Below are 12,919 nucleotides of genomic sequence, written 5' to 3' on the forward strand. Positions count from 1 at the left end.
ACTGTGCAGTGACAAGCCGACATGAACAACTGTCAAGTTTTGTAAGTCAAACTCGGTTCGTTCTACAATGAATGAGCTGCAGGAGATGCAGCATACACTATACTGATGCAATAATTACTGACTCACTACTGACCAGTGTGTGAACTTATAGAAAAATGGAACCAACTGGAAACATCCTTTTGACCACTCAGACCACAGTTTGAGAATCACTGTTTTAAAGTATTTGCCATTCATGAATTCAACAATTCATTCAAGTCAACACCTTTTAATAACAAAGTAAAGACAGGTTCATGGATTTAAACATTATTAGTATTATGGCGGTGAAGTGTGGCACGTTGGGGGCTTGTCATTGTCAATTGGCAATTTTCTGCAAAAGCTTTCCCCACAATACGGATGCTGGGGTTTTAGTGTCTAATCACATTTGGAAGTAGTTTCTGCACAGGGTTCTCTCTCTGGACATTCAAACCAGGTCAAGAGTAACATAAGACAACAGAATTGTTTCAGTCTGTAGTCCGTTCCCTGCAGAGGTCTTTTCAGCCAGAGATCTTATATTCACGACCTCTGAACCGGAAGCTAAATGGGCTAGGCACATTTTTGCTGCAATCTCATTATAAATCACGCGAAATGTTAATATTGTAACCACAAGGCAGTGACACTTTAATTATGAGCCGTTAACATTGCCGTTTGACCAAAAACCTCAATCTGGGAAAAGAGAAAAAAACAGTTTTAAGATTTCAGTTAGTATGGCAGTGGCCAGTGGACGAGGGGTTAAAGTTGAAATCCACACTTTCGAGTGAAATGAATACAACTTTATTTAGACCCATCTGTATGGTAGACTGCACGTCAACGTTTCCAGCCAATCAGGACAGTACCCATTTATCAGCTTACAGTTCTAATTGTGTGCTCATTTATTGTGTCATCACTTCTGAATTCACTTGTTTAAAATTGGTATCTTGACGTGAAAAATAGTTTTTTGTTTGATAAAGAGCTGGAGAAACAAGGAGACTTCAGTTACTGAAAAAACACTAGCAACGATTACTATCAAGATACAGAGCTATTTAACACATAATAAAATAATATCACTTACCCTACCATTAGGTGATTACAACTTTCTTTTATACAACCATAACACTACATCCAAAAATCCCAGATAATATCTGATCTCATATTATGATATTGATATACAGTTATACCAATATAAAGCCTAGCCCTATGGCTACAGCCTACAGGACATAAACCTAACAGACTGTGGCTTTAACACAAAATATAAAAAATCACACCTGTGTGAAGTGAGTGGTGCAACTCCGTGCGGGGAGGTCCCCAAAACATCCAGACCCCCAGTAACGCGCCCAGGGGTCCGGACCGAATCTGGCGAGCCGCCCCATGTCTGAAACGGTTGAGAAATGACAGAGTTACCGTGTGAGGGTCCCTCTACTGTATACCCTCTACTGTACCGTCACTGTACTGTACTGGCACAACCAAAATCATCATATAAACTATTCATACGTATGTGCGTGTGTGTTTGTGTGTGTGTTAGGTTGCGCACAGGTAGTGAAAAACAGCCATGCTGTTTTCGTGCTGTTTTCGACCCACCCAGCCACCCACACAGCTCCGTAAGGGAGTGGTTGCACCACTCAAAAATATTTACACTATGGTACGCTTCAGTGATGAGAGCTATACAACTGTGTGTCATCAGCTAGTCATGTGTCTTGGTGCAGTCGTATGGTTTCCACCACTGTGCGAACTGAAGGACTTTCTTCCTCTGGTCGTCAAAGTTCTGTCTGATGGGCTTTCTCCAACGCCTGGGCTCCAGGTCCATCATCCCTCCTACTATCTCCTGATGGGAGAGAGACGCAGAGAGAAAGAGAGTCAGTCTGTGGCTCAAATGTCGAATAAATAATTGATACCTTGATATGAAAAGGGTTGAAAACCACTCGTGTAAACAAACAAATACAAAGCGATGGTAAAATGGTTGCGTATAGGCCTGGGCACCGACCTTCCCAAAGTAGTGAGGGAATTTTTGTTCGTTCTCAATAACATGAGCGAAGCCGCCCTGGAGGCCAAAGTCAACGGCAAAGTAGGGCAGACCTCTAGGAACCTGTGGACGGACGGACGCACACACACACACACACACACACACACACACACACACACACGTTATCAGAAGCCTCTTTATAAATGCAGCTCAGAATTTGTAGACTAGTTTTGTATATTTGTAGATTAGTAAAAAACTCACAGATTGGCGGATATCTTTCTTTGAGAGCTCCACCAGCTTCTTGTTCATGGCCCACTCCTCATCACTCTCCAGGATGGCTTTCTGCACACACACACACACACACACACACACACACACACACACACACACACACACACACACACACACACACACACACACATTATGAATGCCTGAATTCCCTTTGTTTGCCATATTTAACCCAAACGCTCGACATATGGTCAGTTGCACGCCAGTGCTGTGATAAACAAGCTTACAACGTGTTGCAGCTAGTACTATAAATCAAGCATAATCACGATTCATAACTCTATCCCTCAACCTTAAACCTAACCTCTAAATGACTAATCCTAAACTATATCCCAACCTGAATTATTTCCTTACTCAACACCTAAAAGAAAAGATGGGAAACTTAACTTTGGTCATTATTTCTCCCCTTCAATAATACCAAGCAATTGGTATTTTATATTGTTGTTATCATTGATTAGTCATCTTTACAATGAGGTATAACTCGAGGATTGTAGAAATGAGGAAGACAGCTAAACATGTGGGTAGTGCCCCCCAAGATCTTGCTAAAAACCCCCAATATGCTTCCGTTAGTAACTGCTCTTGTCAGATGTGTAACTGGTGTGAAATAATCCATATGTCCTCACTTGTCAGGACAGAAGAACCACACACACACACGTGATTCGGGTGCAGTACTTAGTTTAGACAGTTACTTGGTTTAGACTAGTAATTTGGTTAGACGAGTCATTAGTCCTACAACTACAACCTATCTCAAATCCTCACCCTAACCCTAACCTACCACGGGGCAGCACACCTAAACCTAACCTTAACCCATGCCTAACCAATGACTAGTCTAAACTAAGTATGCACCCCGCGTGATTCTATTATACGTCCGAGCATAGACATGGTAACGCCCCGCCTGCCTCCGATTGGCCTACCATCTTATCAGACTTTCCTCCGATGTGGATAGCTATATTATGCTGGATAGTCTGACGCGAGGCGTACATGTTCAATAATTGCACATACGCCGTAATATGATTTGGGTGTGTTCTAAATAAAGTGTTGATTATCATGTATTAATGTAATTATAGTAAACTAATACTATTATACTAAAAAAGATAAAGTTCAAGGGAAAAGAGACCTATTTACAGTACAATGTTTCAAGTTTACACATACAAATAAATTACACAATAATCAACACTTTATTTAGACACACCCAAATCAAAATAATATCATGGCACGTGATCAATTATTCAATCAAAGCAAATGGCATAAACAATATTAGTTTGTCTCTTCTACAAAAAGTTACAAGGCTGCACTCTGTCATTCTCTTGTATTATTTCCCACCACGGAGTAAGTGTGGTAAGACGGGAAGTGTCGGGAGGCCAATCAGAGGCAAGCGGGGCAATACCATGCTCAGACGTAGAATAGAAGACACGCACACGCACACACACACACACACACACACACACACACACACACACACACACACACACACACACACACACACACACACACACACACACACACACACACACACACACACACACACACACACACACACACACACACACACACACACACACCTACCTTGAAGAATATGGGGGCCATGTCCCCCAGCTCTCTGGGCAGAGGGAGACACTCCAGCACCATGTGTTGCCTCCTGCGTGGGTTCATGTGAGTCTCCATGAACACACAGTCCAGGTCCTGGGCCTCGAACACGCGCACCAACGCACGCCGGAACAGCTGAGAACACATACAACACCAATCAGACCAAACTAGTAGTCTCGAAGGAATAGGGAGGACACTCACACAACCTGTGAATCACACGCAGAGGCACCAGATGTCGTTCCTCCCAAGAGCATACAATCTTTGCTGGAAGAAATAGGAAGGTGGTCCCCAGCAAAAGTAGGTCATATAATTTAGCATCACACTCATTCTAACTACTTATTACTATAATAATGACAGCCCTACGGTATGTATGTACACGTATGTATGTACACGTATGTATGTATGTATGTATGTATGTATGTAATCATATGAACATGACAGCACAAACATGTGTGAAAGGTGCCAGTAGAGTCACATGCTGATTGGCCAACCTGCATTTCTGACCAAACATCCTCGTCCAATCCGGTGGCAGAGCAGTGATGGTGCAGAGGACAGATGAGACAGTGTCCCTCTGTCATTGACACCCCCGCAGGGAGGCTGAGGTACACCTGAACACACACACAGGTTTGTGAGGACATCAACCTTTAATAATGTTGTGCTCTACTTGTCAAAGAGTGCTTTTCTTAAATCATGATAAAAAAGGGCAGTACAACAGAAAGTGGACTTCATCCTCAACTTCATAAAGATCACAATAGCCACATAGTCTTTGATCTAATTCTGTTCCAGTGTACCGTCCTGTTTCAACATGTAGTGGCGATATTAGCGAAACTGTCTTTCACAAATGAATGACTACTAGGGCAGGGCCTACCAACATAAACGAGTGTGATAACTAATACATGTTGGCTTAATTTTTGGTGTAGCAAAACCTGGGGGAAACCCCACCAGCCGCCACTGATGCTTCCATATCAGACATGCTGGCTTCTATGGAGTCCAGATGACTGAACTCAGCCGTGAATCCATGCACTGTGTGGTGACTGCGTACTGTACCTTGCTCCCGATTGCCACTAGGAGGTGTTTCTGGAGCTGCTGGCTGTTGAAACAGTGCGGGCACTTGTCCATGGTGGCGGCCAGCTTGCGGTGCTCCGCGATGGCCTGGCTCCTCATCCTCTCCTCGTCTCGGCCCTCACCTTCCCGTTGCGCCGAGCTTGACACGAACATGTCATCAAGGGTGTAGTCGTCTCCATCGGTCTTCCCCATCATCTGAGAGGTGGAGGAGAGGAGAGGGGAGGAGAGGGGAGGAGTACAGAGAGAGCAAGAGAAAAGGGGAGGTGATATGAACATAAGTTGGAGAAAGGGACGGGAGGGTTGTGGAAAGTCATTGCTGTCGGGCAGAAATGAGCTCCATTCACTGCCATGTATTCATTGCACTTCTGGTGTGAGTTTGGCTCCCATGAAAGTGTCCTGAAAGTGTCATGGCGCAGCCCAGTCACGTGACCACTTCTCTTCCTTCTCAGAGCTTCCTTGGGATTGCCAAGTCTTAAAACTAGTGATGTCCCGATACACTTTTTTAGTTTCCGATGAGGTCCTGATACCACAATTTCTGTGTTAGCTGATCCGATACCGACACCAGTGTTGTGATCTCGTATTGTGTTTATAGCTATCTAGCTATATATCTTGTGTTGTGTTTATAGCATACTCCTCACTCAAATGTGCAGTTGTAATTTGGACAACTCCAAAACAAACTCTACATGCCACATTTTATTTAATTGCCATAGTGTCAACCCCTTAGCCCTGTGTCGGATCGGTTAGACTGGCATATTCACCGATACCGATATGACAAATAAGGGCAGATACCGATACTTTCCCCGATACAGATACCGTATTGGGACATCTCTACTTAAAACGTATTAAAAACAAATTAATCAATGAAAATGTAACTTGTTATTGGGAGGGAAGCTGTTCTACAATCAATTAACTTGTGTTAACGGACAGGCGGACCGAGGACGGATGGAGTCGATGGACTTTAGCTGTTCTGGCCATCTGGCAGGAATAACACATCTATCTGCTCAGAAGGATTTATATTATAAATCCTGCTTTCAGCTAGATGTATTCTCATTTGGTTCATATGCAACACAGGGGAGGCCCTCGGTGTGTTTATGTGTGTGATCAACAGTGTGAGACAGCATGCAGAGTATTGGCGGCTCGGTGTCCGTTTCTACGTCACAACTACTGTCACCGTGGCAACCAGGCAGCATGTAGAGAGTAGCCAGCAAGCATGGTGTGTGTGTACTCTCTACATAGGCTGTCCTAACAGTTTTCTGAAAAACTTGTTTCCATGTCAGTGGTTCTCAAACCTTTTCATGTCAAGGACGTATTTCCCGACAAATAACGCAGAGGTTTTTTTCACTGGGTTTTTAAGATATTTTGTTCCAGGGACCCCCAGAAGCAATTTGAGTTACATTTTCAAGATTAAGCTCATAGAGTGACACAAAGTTTGCAGTGAGCAACGGGCACCTGGCTAACCCTTTCAGTTTGAACAGAAGGACAGACGACAGACAGATCGAGAGATTACACTGATAATGGTGTAATGGAGCAATAGACCTATAATCAGCACTGCCGGGTGGAAACCTTGTATGTCCAAAAACGGTTACTTTTCAATGAATAGGGAAAAGAAATAACCTGTTTTCCAATTAATCCAATATACCGGTAGTTATTATTTTAGTCACAAACTCTTGTTAACACTTTGGTCATTAGTTAAATAATATAAAACCCATAGACACCCATAACCACTTGAAAAAGGTTTCAAAAGTAGCAAAACAAAAAATCTGATCTACAAGAAAACTGTGAAAATGTACAAGCTCACGTGTTTTTGGAATTTTGGACAAACAAGATAATATATCATCTACAGTATGTCGGGTGGACTGGAAACCCCATAATGTGCAAAACTGTTACTTTTCAGGATTAAAAAAATAGCAAAATTAAGTAGTATGTTCAAGTAGGGCGTTAATTTACGAACCAGTTAGAATATGGAGATACAAGGTTTCTGGCCGACAGCAACGATACGATGGCGAGATGGAATCACTATAGCAGTGATTAGAGCTGGTATATTTACAGATGCCTCGCCATGGCAACACACTGTGTATTTTTAGTGTCCCAGGGTTGTAGGCACAGCATGTGTGTATAAAGTATATGTACATTGTACACACTTTTTTGTGTGAGAGATGCATACAGACAGACAGATAATGAGACAGACAGAGGCAACAGAGGAGACAGAGATACATATAGGCAGAGACAGACAGACATGAGGACCCCCTCTAAAACGAGATGACGCATCTCAAGGGGCTATCCTTTAAATACATTTCAATATATACGTACAGGCAAATTTCACATTTCAATTCCCAGAATGCTATAAGTCTGACTTCATCTACCTCCATATAGAGCGTCGCAGTCCTGCCCCTTTTCATGACGACGCCAGGCCCAGGAAATGAATCCCAATGCATTTTTCCCATAGACATTTCAAAACATATTTATTATTTTTTAAGACCTTTTAAGCGTCGTACGAAGCCAACTCTTGTCGTGAAAAAATCATGACAACACAAACATTATTTTGGACCAAACAAATAATTACAAAGAAGAAAAACAACAAAAAAAGTGTTGTAACCTGCCGGTTTTTTCTACTTTGTTTGGCCCGAAAATTTTTGTTTGTTGTCATGATTGGTCACTACAAGAGTTGGCTTTGTCCGCGGCGTAAACGTCTTTAAATAAATACTTTCTGAAAAGTCTATGAGGTAAATTAACAGGGATTTATTTTCCGGGTCTCGAGGGGGCGGCGACGCTCTATAGTGCTGCCCAGAGCTCATATCCATATTGTCCTGCCCAGAGCCTCCATGAGGCAGAGTCCCTAAATATAAGAAAAACAGGCTAAAGAACTATTTTCTACACCAGTCTGTTCTGCTTTTAAACAGTCGGTAAACCAAGAGGATATGTTCTATTGTTCTTGTTCCTGTCTGCTTCTGTGATTTGTGTCCTGTAATTTATCTTTTGCAATGTATTGTCTGCATCTTGAACGGTGATGTCATGGACACAAAACAAAATTCAATGCAAGCTGACAACAAAGTTGTATCGTATCATATCCATATTGTCCTGCCCAGAGCTCATATTCTGTCGTAGTTTTCTTTCTAATATATATATAATAATAATATATATTTATAATTTTAAAGAATTACATTTAGAATAAATTAGAGAACATTTCAAAAAAATAAAAATAAGCAAATACATTTTTGGAGATACAAATAATCATACTAGGGAGTGTTTTGCTGCATCAAATGTGAGCTTGTAGATCAGCTTATTTCAGAGTGAGACACTGTGTATAATAAGTATAAATATTGGGAAACCAGCGACATGACGTTGCAAAGATGCAAGGATGCATGTAGCTGCTCCAAATCAACTCACAGTGAGTCTTTGCGTCGTTACGTCTGCCCGTGTGAACACAACATCAGGTCGTGATGACATATGTGTGGATCTCCATATTTGGGTATAACTGGTGGCACACATTTGTGGGATTTTGGCTAAACCATCCAATAGGCTAGTGAGTTTTGGCAAACATCCCCCTCTTGGGTCCAGCACTGCAGTTGCCAGGTTTGGCACAGATCCATGTCAGTCCTTGAAGGTTTATTAGTGGTGGGAAGTAACTAAGTATGTTTACTCAAATACTGTACTTACAGTAAGTACAATTTAGACTGAATTATTTACTTTACTACTTTACTAGTTATTTTTTGATACTCCACTAGGCTACATCTCCGAGATCAATATCGTTCCTTTTGCTCCACTACAATTATTTGACAGCTTTACTGTAGTTTTACTGTAGTTAGTAGTTACCCATGTTGTACTTGGGAAACTTCTAAAATAGATGAACTACATGGTCAAAGACGTCAGCTTATAGATCAGATATTTTCCAAAAGGTTTGATGAATTAAGAAAATAAATAAAGAGCCCTTTATTTGCTCACTTTTACTTGAAATTCGAAATGATATTTCTCCCCTGAGCAAGCACACCGTCTCTATTAGCTCAGTGGTTAAAACGGAGACCGTGTTCAGTACTGCTTCCACCTCAGTGACATGGTGTCCAACATTGTCTGACTCAGGATGTGTTCAGATGCATACCTTGGCAGCCATGCGGGAGTAGAGGGCGTTCTGGTCCTGTGCTGTGCTCATCTTCTCTCTCCTCACCAAGTCACGCAGACCCACGCTGTCATCATCCTGGAAGTAGCGCACGCGCTCGCCGTCCACATGAGTCTCAATCTGCATCGGAGAGAGAGAGAGAGAGAGAGAGAGAGAGAGAGGTGATCATGTGTACAATGTCTTAATCACCTATCTATCACCTAACCTTAATCACCTAACCCAGGGCTTGAGATTAACCTTTTGAGGCACATTTCCCATTCACTTGTCCCGGCACAAAAGTCACTTGTCTGGAGCACAAAAAAACCCCCACAAAGTTAGAATTTGGAGATAAGAGGTTTGTGTGATAAAGAGTTAAAATGAGGTAAAGTTAGTGAAGGGGGAGAGAGGAATGAGAAAAAGGAGAAGGTTGGTGTTGGTGGAGGAGAGACACAGCTAGGCAGACATACAGAGAGAGAGAGAGAGAGAGAGAGAGAGAGAGAGAGAGAGAGAGAGAGAGAGAAAGGGAGAGAGAGAGGGCGAGATACTCGCACACGCACACATGCATAATCCAGTTAGAGAGAAGGAAAAGAAGAGAAGTTAAAAGTTAAAAAATGGAAACCGATGTGAGAGACAGAGAGTGTGTGTGTGTGTGTGTGTGTGTGTGTGTGTGTGTGTGTGTGTGTGTGTGTGTGTGTGTACAGGCTATGTCTGTCAGACCAGATGAGACAGAACACACACACACACACACACCACACCACACCACACACGCTCTGGTGTCATTACACACTCTGATGAATGCCTAATAACAAGAAGCTAGACAAGAGACTCAGACAGAGACAAATCCCACCATCCCCTTCTCTCTCTCTCTCTCTCTCTCTAATTTACACATTTAGCAGACGCTCTTATTCAGAGAGGTTTACAAGTGTGAGATCAAAATAAGATGAGTAACCATGTTAATAAACAAAAACACAAATAGAATGCAAGAGAGAACAGTGATAGCCTAGGACAGGGGTTCTCAACGTTTTTGGCTGTGGACCCCCGGAAATGCTTTGGCCATGTCTCGCGACCCCCGCCCCCCCTCCCCACCACCAATACAAACTGACTGCAAAAATAACCTTAATACTGAAACCAGATTTAATCATTAAGCATGCTATGTAAACTATTAATTTCCATTTTCCAGCCATTGAGTTGCAAATCTGACCGTGAGCACTCGCCCAGCAGTCTGCCGTCAACGAGGCGGATGCGTGAACGCTTCTCGCCCTTAGGCATCTTACTGGTACACTAGGATCAACTGGCTTTTGTTGAGCTGAAAATGTAGTACCAGTTAAACCCTCTATACTTGAGAAAGCGGACATGTAATTTGTAAATAGCACATTTGGTAACTGGTACGCCCTCAATTCACTCTACACAAATCCATTCGCCCAAAATAGCAGATCTATTTGTGGCGAATAAGAATACTGAGGATTCACGTGGTTAACAAAAGGGTCATATAAAGTTTTAAGCATATTTAAGCGAATTATTTCTACCACTATAATGGTGATGTGTCATTTCCATAATGGTCCCATCCGTACTCTCTCCCGTCTCTTTCGGGGGCGGGGCATTACCATTTTCTTCTTGCGTCGACCTCCGTGAGGTTCCTGCGTTGCCGACGGGGCGTTGACTGGCCAGGCGCGACCTGAGTGGTCCGTTCTGAACAGCAGCACGTCCTGGTCCTCCTCGGAGCGTCCCGGGACCTGACATGCCATCAAAAACACACAGAGGTCAGTACTGACACCACGCTACGTTAGCGTAGTAGCATGTACCCAGAAACAGCTTGCCAATATTTCAATTTTTTATTTTTTATTTTATCTATTACATTTTATCTACAAGCTCAATATGTGATACTTTTGCTATTTTAGAAAAATCTTAATAATAATAATAATAATCTTGTAATAACTACATTGGATTAATTTGGAACGTTATTTATTCCCCCATTTCCTAGAAAGTTCAGTACACTCAACAATGACAATATCAGCAGGCATGATAAACACAATGTGATTCTATGGGAGGTGGAGCGTTGTTCAGTGCATGCAGGGCATGAGGGACAAAGCATTTGATGAAGAAAAGTCCTTCTGTAGTTAAAGGGGAATTTTGTGGAGGCTTTTGTGTGCACTCATCTTTTTTTCCTTCATAATATTTATGGAAAAACAAAAAGATAAAATAAAATATGGAGACACAATATTGTCACTGTCATGCAGAAACCCTGTATGAGCTTTGTTCATGTATATGTTGCGTTTACTGGATAAGTAAGTGTACATGCAACGCCTGCACAAGACTGTGGAAAGAATGTCCTCTCACAGGGACAATGAACCATTGTGTTATTGTCCTAGTACACTGGCCAGGAGCATGACCATTTCTTCTTTTGTTCTGTTGAACAGAAACCTTGTATCTCGATTAATGGCCTACTTCATCATACTACAGTATCACACTTAAAGTACAAGAAATAGCCGATATACAAGGTCAAAACATGTTTGTGAGCTTGTAGATCGGCTATTATTATTTTTATTTCTGAGTGGTGCAACCACTCCCTTACGGAGCTGTGTGTGGCTGGGTGGGTCCGAGCACGAAAACAACATGGTTGTTTTTCATCACCTGTGCGCAACCTAACACACACACAAACGCACACATTAACTGTATATATGATGATTTCGGGTGTGCCAGTACAGTACAGTGACAGTACAGTAGAGGGTACAGCAGAGGGACCCCCACATGGTAACTCTCACTTTTCTCTACCGTTTCGGACGTGGGTGGCTCGCCGGAACCGACCCGGCACCCTGGCCGTGGTCCTGGAATTTCCGGGGACCCCCACGCGGAATTGCACCACTCACTTCACACGGGTGTGATTTTTTTAAGTGGTAATGTACGGACATACAATGTTTCCACTCGACAGCGACAATTTGGGGCGAGTGCTGAGCTATCTCTGTGTCGTTATCGTTGACGGAGAGCTATTGACACGGTCAGCTCTCCGCTCAAACTGCCGTGATCGCAGACCTGCTCTGTGGTTGAGAGGCCTCTGGTTTGAGAGACCAAAAACACGTCCTCTGTTTTTTATAATTCCGTTATCTACTGTAAATTAACCATAATGTGGTAACGTCAAGGTTCGTCAGACCCGAGTCGAGTTTGGACAATGGGGAAGTAGAACTCTAGAACGATAGCTTTGTCAACACATGCTCTGTTTACTTAATAGGTTGTTGACTTCTTTCTGTGGTTGAGAACAAACAGAATGGCCGAGAGGGAAACTTGGTTTTTTCCATCATTCTGTTGCTCTTATTTGACATTTGGATCGTTCTCATAATATAATTAAATAATGCACCCACTCCATAGTTCGAGTAAATATACAGCGCTGCACGTGAGGAACAATAAACAAACACAAGGCTATCCATATGGACAAACATACTTGCACGCAAAAATAGGATCTATACATACACACAGCTGGTTCATACACACAGCTGGTTTCCCATGGTGAGTGATACAGACAGCTCAACAGAAACTACCAAAACTAGAAAAGTCGCAATTTTGAAAAATTGCAAAGTGTGGTTGCCGCAGTCGCTTACATAGGCCCCTCCCACTAATGTTGCCAGCCAATTACAATATCACGTCACCCCTGTGATCATGCGTAAGTAATTCGGAGGGGATCTATCCCCCAAAAATCATGTTTTTGCGACAAACGCATGGATGAAAATGGAATTGCTTTTGGAACTTGGTTGATTCAAATTTGGGATGGATTGGACATTCCGTTCGTGATTCATGGCATTTTTTGGAAAATAGGCCCCTCCTATATCTATATATACAGAGGAGACCAATGCGCACACACCTGTGCACACACACACACACACACACACACACACACAAACAGCAAACAGCAATAACAAAAT

The 12,919-nt window shown here is 42.5% G+C and overlaps 1 protein-coding gene across 1 annotated transcript in view; it reads right to left on the reverse strand.

Annotated features, from left to right (window-relative positions):
* Positions 1 to 249: 249 nt before the first annotated feature.
* The window catches only part of cwf19l2 (CWF19 like cell cycle control factor 2), a 43,182-nt gene continuing 30,512 nt past the window's right edge, over positions 250 to 12,919 (reverse strand). Inside the window, exons 12-19 of the mRNA XM_080773144.1 lie at positions 10,610 to 10,738; positions 9,009 to 9,146; positions 4,895 to 5,107; positions 4,339 to 4,455; positions 3,827 to 3,982; positions 2,237 to 2,317; positions 1,997 to 2,098; positions 250 to 1,837 (exon numbers count right to left, since the gene is read on the reverse strand). Coding sequence (XP_080629270.1) covers positions 1,697 to 1,837; positions 1,997 to 2,098; positions 2,237 to 2,317; positions 3,827 to 3,982; positions 4,339 to 4,455; positions 4,895 to 5,107; positions 9,009 to 9,146; positions 10,610 to 10,738 — 1,077 coding nt within the window. The 3' untranslated portion in view covers positions 250 to 1,696. The remainder of the gene's footprint in view (positions 1,838 to 1,996; positions 2,099 to 2,236; positions 2,318 to 3,826; positions 3,983 to 4,338; positions 4,456 to 4,894; positions 5,108 to 9,008; positions 9,147 to 10,609; positions 10,739 to 12,919) is intronic.

The sequence above is a fragment of the Protomyctophum bolini genome, assembly GCF_963924005.1.
Source record: "Protomyctophum bolini genome assembly, chromosome: 9".
Taxonomy (NCBI): Eukaryota; Metazoa; Chordata; class Actinopteri; order Myctophiformes; family Myctophidae; genus Protomyctophum; species Protomyctophum bolini.